At 46.3% G+C, this 17,821-nt stretch overlaps 1 protein-coding gene across 2 annotated transcripts in view; it reads right to left on the reverse strand.

The window, feature by feature from the left end:
- Nucleotides 1-17,821, reverse strand: part of LIMK1 (LIM domain kinase 1) — a 255,805-nt gene that overhangs the window by 38,621 nt on the left and 199,363 nt on the right. For both annotated transcript variants that reach the window (XM_063956172.1, XM_063956173.1), the window contains 3 exons: nucleotides 13,663-13,768; nucleotides 13,461-13,585; nucleotides 9,452-9,635 (listed from right to left, as the gene is read on the reverse strand). In XM_063956172.1, coding sequence (XP_063812242.1) covers nucleotides 9,452-9,635; nucleotides 13,461-13,585; nucleotides 13,663-13,768 — 415 coding nt within the window. The remainder of the gene's footprint in view (nucleotides 1-9,451; nucleotides 9,636-13,460; nucleotides 13,586-13,662; nucleotides 13,769-17,821) is intronic.

A 17,821-nucleotide genomic window follows, 5' to 3' on the forward strand; every position in this document is an offset into this window, starting at 1 on the left:
GACCACCTTCCTTGGAAGGTTTCCCCTTGAGTGACTGCGCCCCAGCCCCGGAGACTTGCATCCGTGGCTAGAAGGATCCAGTCCTGAATCCTGAACCTGTGGCTCTCCAGAAGGTGAGGTAATTGCAGCCACCAGAGGAGTGAAATCCTGGTTTTTGGTGACAGACGTATTCTCTGGTGCATGTGTAGATGGGATCCTGACCACTTCTCCAGGAGATCTAGTTGGAAGGACAGAGTGTGAAACCTCCCATACTGCAGGGCCTCGTAAGAGGCCACCATCCTTCCCAGAAGGCGAATGCACTCATGAACCGACACCCGGGTTGGCTTCAGGACATTCCGGACCAGCGTTTGAAGTACTAATGCTTTTTCCCCTGGAAGAAACACCCTCTGCACTTCCGTGTCGAGGATCATTCCCAGAAAGGACAACCTCCTGGTTGGTTCCCAATTAGATTTTGGAAGATTCAGAATCCAACCATGTTCCCTGAGAAGCTGGGTCGTGAGAGCTATGGACCGTTACAGCTTCTTCTTGGACGATGCCTTTATCAACAGATCGTCCAGATACAGAATTATGTTCACCCCCTGTCTGCAGAGGAGAATCATAATTTCCGCCATCACCTTGGTGAATACCCTCGGTGCTATGGAGAGGCCAAATGGTAGGGCCTGGAACTGAAAATGACAGTCCAACAGTGCGAATTGAAAATAAGCTTGATGCAGCAGCCAAATAGGAATGTGGAGGTACGCATCCTTGATATCTAGAGATACCAGGAATTCCCCCTCCTCCAGACCTGATATCACTGCCCTTAGAGACTCCATTTTGAACTTGAACTCCCTCAGAAAGGGGTTTAGTGATTTTAAATTCAGAATGGGCCAGACCGAACCATCCGGTTTCGGTACCACGAAAAGGTTCAAATAGTAACCTTTGTTTTGCATATGAGGTGGTACTGGCACAATGACCTGTGCCTCCACCAACTTCTGGACGGCTTCTTGCATGACAGTCCTGTCTGCCAGCAGAGCTGGCAAGCCTGATTTGAAAAATCGGTGAGGAGGGAGATTTTGAAATTCCAGCCTGTACCCCTGAGACACAATATCTTGCACCCAGGAATCCAGACCGGATGACACCCAGACGTGACTGAAATGCCTGAGTCTCGCTCCCACCGGTCCCACCTCCGGTGCATGCAGTCCACCGTCATGCGAAGGACTTTGCTGTACCTGAAGCAGGTTTATGTTCCTGGGAACCTGCAGCCGCAGGTTTCTTGGACTTGGGCCGACCTCCTCGAAAGAAGGTGTTGGACGGCTTGACCTTTCTGGGCTTGGTAGACCGAAAGGGCTGTGATGTAGCTGAAGAAAAGGGTTTCTACGGAGCAGGTGTAGCTGAGGGAAGAAAAGGTGACTTACCAGCCGTAGCCGTGGAGATCCACGCATCTAACGCTTCCCCAAAGAGAGCCTGACCTGTGTAGGGTAGGGTCTCCACACTTCTCCTGGATTCCGCGTCGGCAGACCACTGGCGCAACCACAGTCCTCGAAGAGCTGATACAGATATGGAAGAAATTCCCGCAGCCATGGAACCCAGGTCTTTCATGGATTCTACAAGAAATCCTGCCGAATCCTGAATGTGACGTAAAAACAATTCAACATCACATTTCTCCATAGTATCCAAGTCTTCAAGTAACGTGCCTGACCACTTTACTATAGCTTTGGCAATCCAAGCACTGGCAATAGGGGGATGTAGTTAGTATTGCCCCAGAAGCCGTGTACATGGATTTGAGCGTATTATCAATTTTACGATCAGCCGGCTCTTTCAAGGCGGTAGATCCTGGAACAGGTAAAACCACCTTTTTTGAGATTCTGGATACTGATGCGTCAACAATAGGCGTGTTTTCCAATTTTTTCCTATCCTCTACCGGGAAAGGTAATGCCACCAGAACCCTTTTAGGTATCTGGAATTTTTTATCAGGGTTTTCCCAAGCATTTTCAAAAAATAAGAATTTACTCACCGGTAATTCTATTTCTCGTAGTCCGTAGTGGATGCTGGGAACTCCGTAAGGACCATGGGGAATAGCGGGCTCCGAAGGAGGCTGGGCACTCTAGAAAGATCTTAGACTACCTGGTGTGCACTGGCTCCTCCCACTATGACCCTCCTCCAAGCCTCAGTTAGGTACTGTGCCCGGACGAGCGTACACAATAAGGAAGGATTTTGAATCCCGGGTAAGACTCATACCAGCCACACCAATCACACCGTACAACTCGTGATATGAAACACAGTTAACAGTATGAAACAATAGAGCCTCTCAACAGATGGCTCAACAATAACCCGATTTAGTTAACCATAACTATGTACAAGTATTGCAGATAAACCGCACTTGGGATGGGCGCCCAGCATCCACTACGGACTACGAGAAATAGAATTACCGGTGAGTAAATTCTTATTTTCTCTAACGTCCTAGTGGATGCTGGGAACTCCGTAAGGACCATGGGGATTATACCAAAGCTCCCAAACGGGCGGGAGAGTGCGGATGACTCTGCAGCACTGAATGAGAGAACTCCAGGTCCTCCTCAGCCAGGGTATCAAATTTGTAGAATTTTTGCAAACGTGTTTGCCCCTGACCAAGTAGCTGCTCGGCAAAGTTGTAAAGCCGAGACCTCTCGGGCAGCCGCCCAAGATGAGCCCACCTTTCTTGTGGAATGGGCATTGACAGATTTTGGCTGTGGCAGGCCTGCCACAGTATGTGCAAGCTGAATTGTACTACAAATCCAACGAGCAATAGTCTGCTTAGAAGCAGGAGCACCCAGCTTGTTAGGTGCATATAGGATAAACAGCGAGTCAGATTTTCTGACTCTAGCCGTTCTGGAAACATATATTTTCAGTGCCCTGACAACGTCTAGCAACTTGGAGTCCTCCAAGTCCTTAGTAGCCTAGGCACCACAATAGGCTGGTTCAGGTGAAACGCTGACACCACCTTTGGGAGAAACTGGGGACGAGTCCTCAATTCTGCCCTATCCATATGGAAAATCAAATAAGGGCTTTTACAAGACAAAGCCGCCAACTTTGATACTCGCCTGGCAGAAGCCAAGGCCAATAACATAACCACCTTCCACGTGAGATATTTCAGATCCACGGTTTTTAGTGGTTCAAACCAATGTGATTTTAAGAAACTCAACACCACGTTGAGATCCCAAGGTGCCACAGGAGGCACAAACGGGGGCTGACTCTGCAGCACTCCTTTTATAAATGTCTGAACTTCAGGTACTGAAGCTAGTTCTTTTTGAAAGAAAATCGACAGAGCCGAGATCTGTACCTTAATGGAACCCAATTTAAGGCCCATAGTCACTCCTGCTTGCAGGAAATGCAGAAATCGACCTAGTTGAAATTCCTCTGTTGGGGCCCTTTCGGCCTCACACCATGCAACATATTTTCGCCATATGCGGTGATAATGAGTTGCTGTAACCTCTTTCCTGGCTTTAGTAAGCGTAGGAATGACTTCCTCCGGAATGCCCTTTTCCTTCAGGATCCGGCGTTCAACCGCCATGCCGACAAACGCAGCTGCGGTAAGTCTTGGAACAGACAGGGCCCCTGCTGCCGCAGGTCCTGTCTGAGTGGCAGAGGCCATGGGTCCTCTGATATAAATTCTTGAAGTTCTGGGTACCAAGCTCTTCTTGGCCATCCACGAGTATCGTTCTTACTCCTCGCCTTCTTATTATTCTCAGTACCTTTGGTATGAGAGGCAGAGGGGAGAACACATAAACCGACTGGTACACCCACGGTGTTACCAGAGCGTCCATAGCTATCGCCTGAGGGTCCCTTGACCCGGTGCAATATCTTTTATAGCTTTTTGTTGAGGCGGGACGCCATCATGTCCACCTGTGGCCTTTCCCAATGGTGTACAATCCTATTGGAAGACTTCTGGAGGAAGTCCCCATTCTCCCGGGTGGAGGTTGTGTCTGTTGAGAAGATCTGCTTCCCAGTTGTCCACTCCGGGAATGAACACTGCTGACAGTGCTAACACATGATTTTCCGCCTATCGGAGAATCCTTGTGGCTTCTGCCATCGCCATCCTGCTTCTTGTGCCGCCCTGTTGGTTTACATGGGCAACTGCCGTGATGTTGTCTGATTGGATCAGTACCGGCTGGTTTTGAAGCAGAGGCCTTGCCGGCCTCAGGGCATTGTAAATGGCCCTCAGGTCCAGAATATTTATGTGTAGGGAAATAACCTGACTTGACCAAAGTCCCTGGAAATTTCTTCCCTGTGTGACTGCCTCCCAGCCTCAAAGGCTGGAATCCATGGTCACTAGGACCTAGTCCTGTATGCCGAACCTGCGGCCCTCTTGAAGATGGGCACTCTGCAGCCACCACAGTAGAGATACCCTGGTCCTTGGAGACAGGGTTATCAGCCTATGCATCGGAAGATGCGATCCGGACCACTTGTCCAACAGGTCCCTCTGAAAAGTTCTTGTATGGAACCTGCCTAATGGGATTGCTTCGTAGGAAGCTACCATTTTTCCCAGGACTCGCGTGCAATGATGCACCGCTACCTATTTTGGCTTCAGGAGGTCTCTGACTAGAGATGACAACTCCTTGGCTTTCTCCTCCGGGAGAAACACTATTTCTGATTTATGTCCAGAACCATCCCCAGGAACAGTAGACGTGTCATAGGAACAGCTGTGACTTTGGACTGTTTAGAATCCAACCATGCTGTTGTAGCACTTTCCAAAATAGTGCTACCCCGACTACCAACTGCTCCTTGGACTTCGCCCTTATAACGAGATTGTCCAAGTACGGGATAATTACAACTCCCTTTTTTTGAAGGAGTATCAACATTTCGGCCATTACCTTGATAAAACACCCTCGGTGCCATGTACAGTCCAACGGCAGTGTCTGGACTTGGTAATAATAATCCTGTACCACAAATCTGAGGTACTCCTGGCGAGGATGGTAAATGGGGACATGCAGGTAAGCATCCTTGATGTCCCAGGATACCATGTAATCCCCCTCGTCCAGGCTTGGAATAACCGCCCTGAGCGATTCCATCTTGAACTTGAATTTTTGTGTTCAAGGATTTTAAATATAAAATGGGTCACACCGAACCATGCGGTTTCGGTACCCCAACCCGTGTGGAATAGTAACCCCGTCCTTGTTGAAGTAGGGGCACCTTGAGTATTACCTGCTGGGAATACCGCTTATTAATTGCCTCTAGCACAGCCTCCCTGCCTGAGGGAGTTGTCAGCAAGGCATATTTTAGGAAACGGCTGGGGGGAGACATCTCGAATTCCAGCTTGTACCCCTGAAATACTACTTGAAAGAAACAGGGATCCACCTGTGAGCGAGCCCACTAATTGCTGAAATTTTTGAGACGGCCCCCCACCGTACCTGGCTACACCTGTGGAGCACCCGCGTCATGGTGTGGCCTCACAGGAGGCGGGGGAAGAATCTTGATTCTGGGAACAGGCTGACTGGTGCAGCTTTTTTCCCTCTACCCTTGTCTCTGTACAGAAAGGAAGCGCCATTTGACCCGCTTGCTTTTCTGAAGCCGAATGGACTGTACCTTTGTCTGTGAGGAAACCTGAGGTAAAATTATTTCTTCCCAGCAGTTGCTGTGGATACGAGGTCCCAGAGACCATCCCCAAATAATTCCTCACCCTTATAAGGCTCTCTATGCGCTTTTTAAGTCAGCATCACCTGTCCAGTGACAGGTCTCTAATACCCTCCTGACAGAATGGACATTACATTTATTTTGGATGCCAGCCGGCAAAATATCCCTCTGTGCATCCCCCATATATAAGACGACGTCTTTAATATGTTTTTATGTTTGCCAACTAGTATCCCTGTTTGACAGGGTCACCGACCACGCTGCAGCAGCACTATCTGCAGGTCTCAGTCTAGTACCTGAGTGTGTAAATACAGACTTCAGGATAGCCTCCTGTTTTTTATCAACAGGTACCTATTAAAGTGGCCGTATCCTAAGACGGCAGTGCCACCTTTTTTGACAAACGTGTGAGCGCCTTATCCACCCTAGGGGATATCTCCCAGCGTAACTTATCCACCTGGCGGGAAAGGGTACGCCATCAGTAACTTTTTATAAATGACCAGTTTCTTAACGGGGGAACCCACGCTTTCACACACTTCATTTATTCATCTGATGGGGGAACAAAACACTGCCTGTTTTTTCTCCCCAAACCTAAAACCCATTTTTAGAGGTGCTTGGGTTAAAGTCAGAAATGTATAACACATTTTTTATTGCCGGGATCACGTCACGGATGTTCCTAGTGGATTGTGTATATGTCTCCACCTTGTCGACACTGGAGTCAGACTCCGCGTCGACATCTGTGTCTGCCATCTGAGAGAGCGGGCGTTTTTGAGCCCCTGAAGGCCTTTGAGACGCCTGGGCAGGCGCGGGCTGCGAAGCCGGCTGTCCCACAGCTGTTACGTCATCCACCCTTTTATGTAAGGAGTTGACACTGTCGGTTAATACCTTTCACCTATCCATCCACTCTGGTGTCGGCCCCACAGGGGGCGACATCACATATATCGGCCTCTGTTCTGTCACCATATAAGCCTCCTCATTCAACATGTCGACACAGCCGTACCGACACACCGCAGACACACAGGGAATGCTCTAAACGAGGACAGGACCCACAAAAGCCCTTTGGGGGGACAGAGTAAGAGTATGCCAGCACACACCAGAGCGCTATATATATACAGGGACTAACTGAGTTATGTCCCTAATAGCTTTTATATAATATACTGTATACAGTGCCAATTTTAATGCCCCCCCTCTCTTTTCCCTCTTACTGTGCAGGGAAGAGCCAGGGAGCTTCCCTCCAGCCGAGCTGTGAGGGAAAAATGGCGCCAGTGTGCTGAGGAGATAGGCTCCGCCCCTTTTTCGCGGCCTATTCTCCCGTTTTTTATGGAATTCTGGCAGGGGTATTTACCTCATATATAGCCCCTGGGGCCATATATTGAGGTATTTTAGCCAGCCAAGGTGTTTTTATTGCTGCCTCAGGGCGCCCCCCCCCAGCGCCCTGCACCCTCAGTGACCGGAGTGTGAAGTGTGTGAGAGGAGCAATGGCGCACAGCTGCAGTGCTGTGCGCTACCTTGGTGAAGACAGAGTCTTCATGCCGCCGATTTTCCGGACCATCTTCTTGCTTCTGGCTCTGTAAGGGGGACGGCGGCGCGGCTCCGGGACCGAACATCAAGGCTGGGCCTGCGGTCGATCCCTCTGGAGCTAATGGTGTCCAGTAGCCTAAGAAGCCCAATCCGGCTGCAAGCAGGCGAGTTCGCTTCTTCTCCCCTTAGTCCCTCGCTGCAGTGAGCCTGTTGCCAGCAGGTCTCACTGAAAATAACAAAGTCTAAGACTATAACTTTCTAAGAGCTCAGGAGAGCCCCTAGTGTGCATCCAACCTCGGCCGGGCACGAAATCTAACTGAGGCTTGGAGGAGGGTCATAGTGGGAGGAGCCAGTGCACACCAGGTAGTCTAAGATCTTTCTAGAGTGCCCAGCCTCCTTCGGAGCCCGCTATTCCCCATGGTCCTTACGGAGTTCCCAGCATCCACTAGGACGTTAGAGAAATAGCATTTAATTCCTTTGACGCAGGGAAGGTTAGCGAGGCTTTCTTATTTTCAGTGAAGTAAGCCCCCTCAACCTGCTTGGGTGTTGTATCAGCAATATTCAACACATCTCTAATGGCCTCTATCATCAACTGCACCCCTTTAGCAAGAGATGCTGCTCCCCGCAACACATCCCCGTCACTGTCTGCAGTGTCAGAATCGGTATCCGTATCATCCTGCATGATCTGCGCAAGAGCACGTTTATGTGAATATACAGCGGGGAGCCCTGAGGTACCAGAACTGGGACAGACTGCCATAGAATTATGTAAAGCCTGAGTTGCAGATTCATTTTGTGCAACCCTATTTGAAATCTGAAAAATCATAGATTTGATAGAGGATAACCACTCAGGCTCCCTTGCTGGTATCTGTGCTAAACCAGTGCAATCCTGGTTACATGGAATGGTAACATCCTGAGAGGACACATCCTGAGAGGACATATCCAGAGATTGGAGACAACACATACACAGCGCTTTTAATGTAAAGGGAGACCCCTACTAGCGCTGACTGTGCACCTTAATAGGTTACACATTCTTAATGCAGCCCCCCCCTTCTAAAGCCCCATGTCCCGTGAGAGATAGCTGGAGCTGCTGTGGAGGGACTTGCTCTACCTGGACAGCGCTGTGCAGGCAGGAATATGGCGCTGAAAGCTGCTGGGTCCGCTCTGAGAGGCTCCGCCCCCAAAATGGCGCTGTCTTCCTGCTCTTCACAAGGATTATACTGGCCTGAGGTAAAATGCTGGCTGAGATCCACGGACTCCGACAGGCTTGCTGACCAGTGCAGGGTTCAGGCGCTGGCTCAGGGCACCCCTCACAGCGCCGCACTAAGTACCGCTGAGCCTCCGGAGCGCAGTTAGTACTGTGCTCCTACCCTGTTACCGCCATCTTCACACCGGCCCCCCGCTTGCTAGGAGGGTCGGTGACTCACTCGCCACTGATCTTCAGCTCTGTAAGGGGGTGGCGGCATGCTGCTGGGGTGAGCGATCCCCTGTGGCTGGGAACGATCTATCCCCTGAGGAGCTCAGTGTCCTGTCAGCGGAGATAGTGGCTTAGACCCCGCAGGGCGGACACTACTCCCCCCCTTAGTCCCACAAAGCAGGGAGCCTCCCTGTAAAATAATAAACTCTAAAAAAAACTTTACTAAAGAAGCTCTGTAGAGCTCCCCTAGCTGTGACCGGCTCCTCCAGGCACATTTTCTAAACTGAGTCTGGTAGGAGGGGCATAGAGGGAGGAGCCAGCCCACACTCTCAAACTCTTAAAGTGCCAATGGCTCCTGGTGGACCCATCTATACCCCATGGTACTAATGTGGACCCCAGCATCCTCTAGGACGTAAGAGAAATTATTATTTTTTCTTTATTTATATGGCGATTTTTGGTGCGCAGAGCATTTCTTTCTCCTTTTTATTTATATGGTGCCACATGGGATCCGCAGCGCTCAATTACAGAGTAAACAAATAAGTAAAACATGAAGACAGTGACTTACAGTTCAATACACTATAGGACAAGTACAGGGTATATAAGCATATCTGCGTCAGTAAGCAGCACTGAAATAAGTATCAGGGCGGCAGAAAACCGAGGGATTTGGTGTCATCAAAGGGAGTATTGAAAAGAAGATAGGTTAAGTAAGAGACGTAAAAGCACATGAAGGAAGAGGACCCTGCTCGTGAAAGCTTACATTATATGGTGCAATAAATTACACCACTGACATAGGGTACCCCTTACCGATTTATCCCAGTTGTAAAAGCCAGTATATCATGATATCCAGCGTACATTTCAGTCTGAGAGAGTTTATCACGGTGATGTAACATTTTGGTATTGAAAACACATGATCATGATAGAGTTTAGGAAATTCACCTTGATTGCCTGCCCGAAGCAGCCCCTTCCCAGCACCTCCCCAGGGATGAGGTCTGAGGGCCTGAATATGCGATGTGACCCAGTAACACCGCGGACAGATTCAGAGCGGCACATATCTCTTCTAGAGCATGAGGGGGATCCCACACAGCTGGATCCAGGCGATCGGTCTATGCTGCAGCTGCGCCTGGACACGGGAGACGGAGAAAGCCATTACATACCAGCTGTAAATTATATAACCCAGATTGTATCTTTCTCTTAGCACAGATTCAGGGTTACATACAGCTGATATTACTCATGTGACAGAGAATACAGTAATATTAGTACAATTTTAATTTTGGCATGTTTTATTATTTTACAATAAATGAAAGTTAATATCAAGCTTAAATATGGGGAAAGTGGGTATGATGTAATAACATGAAGCCGTGGCATCTCTGTACTTATAAATTCTCTTACAATACAGTATAAGGGAGGTCCCGTTACACCGGAACATTACTGGTATATGGGGTGTCTTGATCAACACCAGCTCACAGTCAGGCGCACTTACAAAATTGGCGTAACAGTACAACAATTGATGGAATCTATTCATAAACCATTTACAATTTGGATTTAATAGTAACATAGTAATTGAGGTTGAAAAAGGGCAAAACGCCCATCGTGTTCAACCTGTATTCTGTATTAAGTTGAGTTGATTTTACTGTACCTGCTGAAAAATGTTTTTATGACTAGTTAACAACTATAAGTCATGTTACACCCGGATTAACGTCAATATTTTAAATGTTGTAACCTTGGATATCCTTTTCAATCAGAAATTCATCCAATCCTTTTTTAAATGCATTTTCAGAGTCCGTAATTACCACTTTCTCTGGCAAGGAATTCCAAATCCTGATTGCCCTAACAGTAAAGAACCCTTTCCTCCGTTGTGTACGGATTTTTTTTCCCTCCAGCCTCAACGAGTGCCCACGTGTCCTAAACAGAGTTCTTTTAATAAATAATTCATCTGATAACTCTTTGTAGTGTCCCTTTACATATTTGAAGACATTAATAATATCCCCTCTTAGATGCTTCTTTTCCAGTGTATACATGTTCAACCTAGTAAGCCTTTTCTCGTAATCCAGTCCCTCTAGCCCCTTAATCAATTTAGTAGCTCGCCTTTGAATCCTTTCGAATTCCGATATCTTTTTTTATACAGTGGTGCCCAAAACTGAACACAATATTCCAGGTGCGGATGTACCAATAATTTGTACAGCGGCAGGATTACATCCTCATCCCTTGTCTCAATTTCCCGTTTTATGCACGCTAGCAGCTTACTTGCGGGCACCTTACTTGCCTTCTTTACTGCGCTTTGACATTGTATACGGTTATTAAGCTTATTATCAATGAGTACCCCCAAATCTTTTTCCAAAACTGTTACCCCTAGACTTTCCCCAATTAATATGTAGTATGCAAGTTTGTTTTTAGTTCCGAAATGCATAACCTTGCATTTTTCTATATTGAACCTCATTCTCCATTTAGACGCCCAGATTTCAAGTTTAGATAAGTCATTCTGCAGAGACTCCACATCTATTTCTGAATTAATTACCCTACACAGTTTAGTATCATCTGCAAAGATTGAAACTGTGCTTTCCAGGCCTATTTCTAGGTCATTGATAAATATGTTGAACAGTAGTGGCCCGAGTACGGACCCTTGTGGTATTCCGTTGACTACCGGTGTCCAGCTTGAAGACTTTCTGTTGACCACTACTCGCTGTACCCTGTTGTCCAGCCAGTTACTTATCCAAGTACAAACAGTTTTTCCTAGGCCAAGCTCCATTAATTTGATGATCAGTCTCCTGTGAGGCACTGTATCGAAGGCTTTTGCAAAATCTAAGTATACCACATCCACTGCTTTTCCCTGGTCAAGATTGTCGCTCACTTCCTCGTAGAAGTTAACTAAGTTAGTTTGACATGATCTGTCCCTCACAAACCCATGCTGGTTCTTGCTAATAATCAGTTATTAGCTAATAATCAGTATATCAGTTTGAATTAATAGACCTCCTACAACTTGTACTACATTCATGGCTTTATATTTCTTGTTCTTGTGTCTTTTAGGCATTGGGTATGCGAGACCGGCGTTTGGGATCCCGGCAGTCAGCACACCGACTGCCAGAATGCAGACAGGGGGGCGAGCGCTGCACTCACCACAGATTCTATTCCCACTCCATGGGTGTCGTGGACACCCACGAGTTGGTATAGCCCTTGGCCCCCTGTCGGCATTCTGGAGGTTGGGATCCCGGCGTCGGTATGCTGACTGCTGGGAACCGAACTAGTCTTGTAACTACATCCCCTTTTAGCTATGCCCTTTTATAATAAGAGTTTTTTTTTTTTTTGTAAATGTTCCCTTATTCCTACTAAGCTTCACAAATTGTCCAGGAGAGCGTCCCAAGAAGAGACCATGCCATTTGGTAAAGGATTAAATTAGGCCACACCCTGGCTCCGCCTCTTCTCCTGCACATCAGTCTCATATTGCTGATCAGTGTATTACTATGCTCCAGCATAACTACCTCCCTCCTGCATCTCACCATCAGTTTTTACAGTGTTCTTTAAAATTAAGTTTAAAAAAAATGCTGTCGCTCTAGTGACAGGTCCACTCTAAGGCAATGAAACCTACACAGTAACATAGAAACATAGAATTTGACGATAGATAAGAACCACTTGGCCCATCTAGTCTGCCCCTTTTTTTTTATCCTTTAGGCAATCTCAACCCTTTTTGAATCTTAATTCTTTGTTATTATATTCATATGCCTATCCCAAGCATGTTTAAATTGCTCTACAGTCTTAGCCTCTACCACCTCTGATGGGAGGCTATTCCACTTATCCACTACCCTTTCTGTGAAGTAATTTTTCCTTAAATTTCCCCTGAACTCCCCCACGCCCTCCAGTCTCATTGTATGTCCTCCAGTTCTAATACTTCCCTTCCTTTGAAGAATGTTTCCCTCCTGAACTTTGTTAAGACCCTTGATATATTTGAAAGTTTCTATCATATCCCCCCTTTCCCTTCTCTCCTCCAAACTATACATGTTAAGATCTTTTAGCCTTTCCGGGTACGTTTTGTGATATAGGCCATGCACCATTATAGTTGCCCTTCTTTGTACACTCTCTAATGTATTTATATCTTTCTGGAGATATGGTCTCCAGAACTGGACACAGTAACATAAACTCATGTGAAGGTAGACAATTCATTTAAAGGCATACTGTACTTTAACTAAAAGAAAATACATCTTTCCCTAACAGTTACATTATAATAATGGATTTTTAAAATGACTTGAAGAAATACTTCTGTGATTGTACAATAATTTAACAATAGCACTTGAGTGGTAAAACATAATTTTTACATAATATAAACTAGAATATACTAAATCTAGGCACTCAAGATAAAACAAGATTAAAAAATAAACACAAAGGAGAATTGTGACATGCCTGTATTTTTAGCTAAGCTTCACAAATTGTCCAGGAGAGCGTCCCAAGAAGAGACCACGCCATTTGGTAAAGGATTAAATTAGGCCACACCCTGGCTCCGCCTCTTCTCCTGCACATCAGTCTCATATTGCTGATCAGTGTATTACTATGCTCCAGCATAACTACCTCCCTCCTGCATCTCACCATCAGTTTTTACAGTGTTCTTTAAAATTAAGTTTAAAAAAAATGCTGTCGCTCTAGTGACAGGTCCACTCTAAGGCAATGAAACCTACACAGTAACACAGAAACATAGAATTTGACGGCAGATAAGAACCACTTGGCCCATCTAGTCTGCCCCCTTTTTTTTATCCTTTAGGCAATCTCAACCCTTTTTGAGTCTTAATTCTTTGTTATTATATTGTATAATTAAGTGAAAAGTTCCACAATATTTCTTCTTAATAAACAGATATATTATGTAGAGAAAGTTATATCTCTATGCACAGCTCCGTGTAATGGCTGCAATATAATTTCATAATAAAATAATGACATAAATAAATAACTAAGAGTGCCTTACGTCACAGGCCTCTGGCGTCTAATCGCAGTCTCTGTGCATGGCGTGGGTATAGTGGAGTTTTCATGAGGGTCATGTTCGATAGTCAGCTGCAGAATTCGGCTGGTCTCCTGTATTAAGAGATCAATCTACAAAGAAGACGGGAGGGTCACATGAAACGTAAAGTAACAAAGCTATCTACGTAAGGACAAGCATAATAACGCACCTCATCAAGGGGAACACTGCGGATAGGGGTGCCATTGATCTCCAGTATTCGATCTCCTACATGAATTGAGCCTTGAATATCGGGGCTGAGGCAATCAGTGGATACCCTAAAAGGCACGGAGGGGCAATGATCATTTTGATATTCATATTCATAATAAAAGAGTATTAGAAATATAGATAGATATAGATAAATTAATTGTGTCTGCGTGGTTTGTTACATTGAGTTAATTGCTTCATAGACTTTTATTACTAATGCCATAAAGGTTAAAATGCTCAATTGTGCATGTTTTTGATTGCACAGATACAGAAACATATATAAAAATCTAATGCATAATAAAAAGTGCAAAACAGGTGCATGGCTCAGCAGCCATTTAGAGTGGATGTGGATCTGCAGAGTTTGCTAATCTTGCACATTTCTGCCTGCAATGAGAATTCCTCTTCCTTAGCCACTATAAAACCCCGTATTTGCTTTCAGTAGCAATTTTAGACTGGCATTGCTGTGTAACCTGCATCTAGTCTGCATTCCTGCCTCAGGCCTATTCTTCAGCAGATTGTGGTGGTGTATCCATTCCAGGTTGTTTCCCACTGTAGGTACTTCGGAGACTCGGCTTTTCCACAAGCCTTTCTTATTCCTGGTTACCGACCCGACCTCGCTGTCCCCAACATGCCACTGCACTATTGCCAATGTTCTCACTTTTTATGTTTTTGGGGTTTTTCTTATTCTACAATGCCTCTGGCTTCCCAAGCCTTATACTGTCTGTTTTGGGCCAGGTTTGGCACCTCAAGCCTTGAGGAATTGGTTTTAGCAGCAGCCTCTTCGGCTCTGCCATCTGGTGAAGAGTGGGGAAAGGGGGAGGGAGGGATATCTTTACATTTCTGATTCTACAGGAGGAGTTGAGACCTTTGAGTCTACACCTAGAAACATTACATTGGGGGCATTAATTGGAACAATATCCTTGGAAGGTACAGTGCACAGTTTGAATGTTTTTTTTTTCTCCATCCAGCAGGATCAAAAACATAGTTTAGTGGCTTCTGGGACAAGGTGGTCATGTGATCGCTGAAGACCACTAAAGAAGTGGAGGTTTTTAACCCTATCTATAGGGGATCCTTAGTATATTTGGTGGGGGTGTTTGAAGCTTCAGTTATTTTGGATGGTGATGATTAAAACATCTAAAAATATTCTGGGTGATGATGCGCTTACTGTTCCAGATTTCTGGATTCTCAACATAATTAAAACTATTAAATAAATCTCCTTCCAGGCACTAGTACGCAGCGGCGTCACTACGGGGGTGCAGGTGCGACCCGCCATGGGGTGACACCAAAATGCCTGCTCCTCTTCAGAGACAGGAGCCGGGTGTTGCACTGTAACATTACATGCAGCACTCTACTCCTGTCACAGTGTAGGAGCCGGCACTGCAGACAGTCTTTGGGACCCCCAAAGTGACAAAAATGGGGGCAAGCTTTGAGACCACTCCCATTCCTGCAAAGCCACGCTCTTCCTGTGAAATCAAGCCCCCTTTTTACAGGCGTTTGCATGGAGTCTTCCACGAGCATTGGGTGTCACCAAGGATAGTAACGTCCCTACTAGCATGGTTAAAATGCTTATCCTCCATTGTTGCATTTCACAGATTTGCCACATCATATAAGGGGAACACTCTGTTTATTTATACCGGTATTTGTGTCATCTTGGCCTTAGTAATTCCCATCCATAGGCTTCTTGTCAGCACCAAAAAATAACTATCATAAGGTAGGGTAAGGTACCTTTCGGTGTGTAACTGCTGGGATGAGGGAAAACGAACATGTTAAGTGCCTTCCCCATCTGCCAGGTCTACTAATATTTTGGGAGTGCCGGTTGATGTTGTCTGGCTATCTACTTAGTTGCACATCGTTTGAAAGAGGGGACTGTCCTCTTTCCAATAACACTGAGTTTATTGAAGCCAGGATGGGAGATATATTCCCCCACCCCTGGACTTCATAATGATTTCTGCAGTGCAGGGGTGTTCTGTGATCACACATAGGGGCCCATTTATCAACTAGTGATGAAACTTGTGAATGATAAAACATGTTGCATATGATAAATGGTGCTCCAGCCAATTATCTCCCAACTGTCATTTTTCAAACGCAACAGTTGGCTGGAGCACCATTTATCATACGCCATGAGTCGATATGGGGAGGAAGCAGTATCAGCGCACATTATGTGCGCTATACCACTTCCCCCCATGTATGATGGCAGCGGTGCCAGCTCAGTGACAGGGGAGCTATGCGTCCCTGTCCATATCGGCGCTGCTATCTAAAAGATAGCAGGCCGATATGCACGGGCAATGTATGAACGGTCAGCATCGATTTCGACAGCTGCATGGTGGCGATGCCCAGAGTTGTCCCTGGCTATGGCGGATGCCAGCTCCGGACTGCGCTGGGAGTCTCGTGTGAGTAGCGAGATTCCACACATGTGCAGAGGAGCCGACTGGGTAGTGAGACACAGCTCGGGGGACATCGCTGGAGGGTGGAGCTTTCACCTAGGCAAAAAAAAAATTGACTTTTTGCTATTTTGTGGGCGAATGGGGATTCGCCCTATTCAATAGCAGGGCCATTTTTTCGCCTAGGCAAAAAATTCAGTAGAAGCGAAAAACATGTGGTTTGGCGAATCCACGTGTTTTTTCACCTGCACTGGCAAAAACGCGGGCTGTTTTCGTTGATTTTGAGGCATTTTTCACCAATGCCTTTTCACTAAAAAAAAAAGGTGAAAAGGCACTGGTGATAATTTCCATAAAACTGCTGTATTACTTCTTATTGGTCAATAAAGACAATTTGCATAAAAAATCCATGGGAAACAGCATTTAAATTTCAAGCCAGCTCTAAAGCAGTGTAATCTCAGACTATGGGGGTCATTCTGACCTGATCGCACACTAGGTTTTTTCGCTGCACTCAGATCAGGTCAGAACTGCGCATGCGTATGCACCGCAATGCGCAGGTGCGTCGTACGGCTACAAAGCGGATCGTTGCTGGGCGATGGATTTAACGAAGAATCCATTCGCACAGCCGATCGCAAGGAGATTGACAGGAAGAAGGTGTTTGTGGGTGTCAAGTGACCGTTTTCTGGGAGTGTTTGGAAAAACGCAGGCGTGTCCTTGCGTTTGCAGGATGGGTGTCTGACGTCAATTCCGGGACAGGACAGGTTGAAGTGATCGCAAGGGCTGAGTAAGTTCAGAGCTACTCAGAAACTGCACAAAATGATTTTGCACAGCTCGGCTGCACATGCGATCGCACACTTGCAAGGCTAAAATGCACTCCCCTGTGGGCGGCGACTATGCATTCGCACGGCTGCTAAAAACAGCTAGCGAGCGATCAACTCGGAATGACCCCCTATGTCAGTAACAAAAGATCACATGTGTTTTGTGTTGTCTTTATAATTATAATAATCTTTTTTTTCAAAGTGGTGAATTCTTATAGTTTGGCTAAGCAGAATCAATAAGAATTTACTTACCGATAATTCTATTTCTCGGAGTCCGTAGTGGATGCTGGGGTTCCTGAAAGGACCATGGGGAATAGCGGCTCCGCAGGAGACAGGGCACAAAAGTAAAGCTTTCCGATCAGGTGGTGTGCACTGGCTCCTCCCCCTATGACCCTCCTCCAAGCCAGTTAGGTACTGTGCCCGGACGAGCGTACACAATAAGGGAGGAATTTTGAATCCCGGGTAAGACTCATACCAGCCACACCAATCACACCGTACAACTTGTGATCTAAACCCAGTTAACAGTATGATAACAGCGGAGCCTCTGAAAAGATGGCTCACAACAATAATAACCCGATTTTTGTAACTATGTACAAGTATTGCAGATAATCCGCACTTGGGATGGGCGCCCAGCATCCACTACGGACTCCGAGAAATAGAATTATCGGTAAGTAAATTCTTATTTTCTCTATCGTCCTAGTGGATGCTGGGGTTCCTGAAAGGACCATGGGGATTATACCAAAGCTCCCAAACGGGCGGGAGAGTGCGGATGACTCTGCAGCACCGAATGAGAGAACTCCAGGTCCTCCTTAGCCAGGGTATCACATTTGTAGAATTTAGCAAACGTGTTTGCCCCTGACCAAGTAGCTGCTCGGCAAAGTTGTAAAGCCGAGACCCCTCGGGCAGCCGCCCAAGATGAGCCCACCTT

The sequence above is a fragment of the Pseudophryne corroboree genome, chromosome 2 (assembly GCF_028390025.1).
Source record: "Pseudophryne corroboree isolate aPseCor3 chromosome 2, aPseCor3.hap2, whole genome shotgun sequence".
NCBI classification, from domain to species: domain Eukaryota; kingdom Metazoa; phylum Chordata; class Amphibia; order Anura; family Myobatrachidae; genus Pseudophryne; species Pseudophryne corroboree.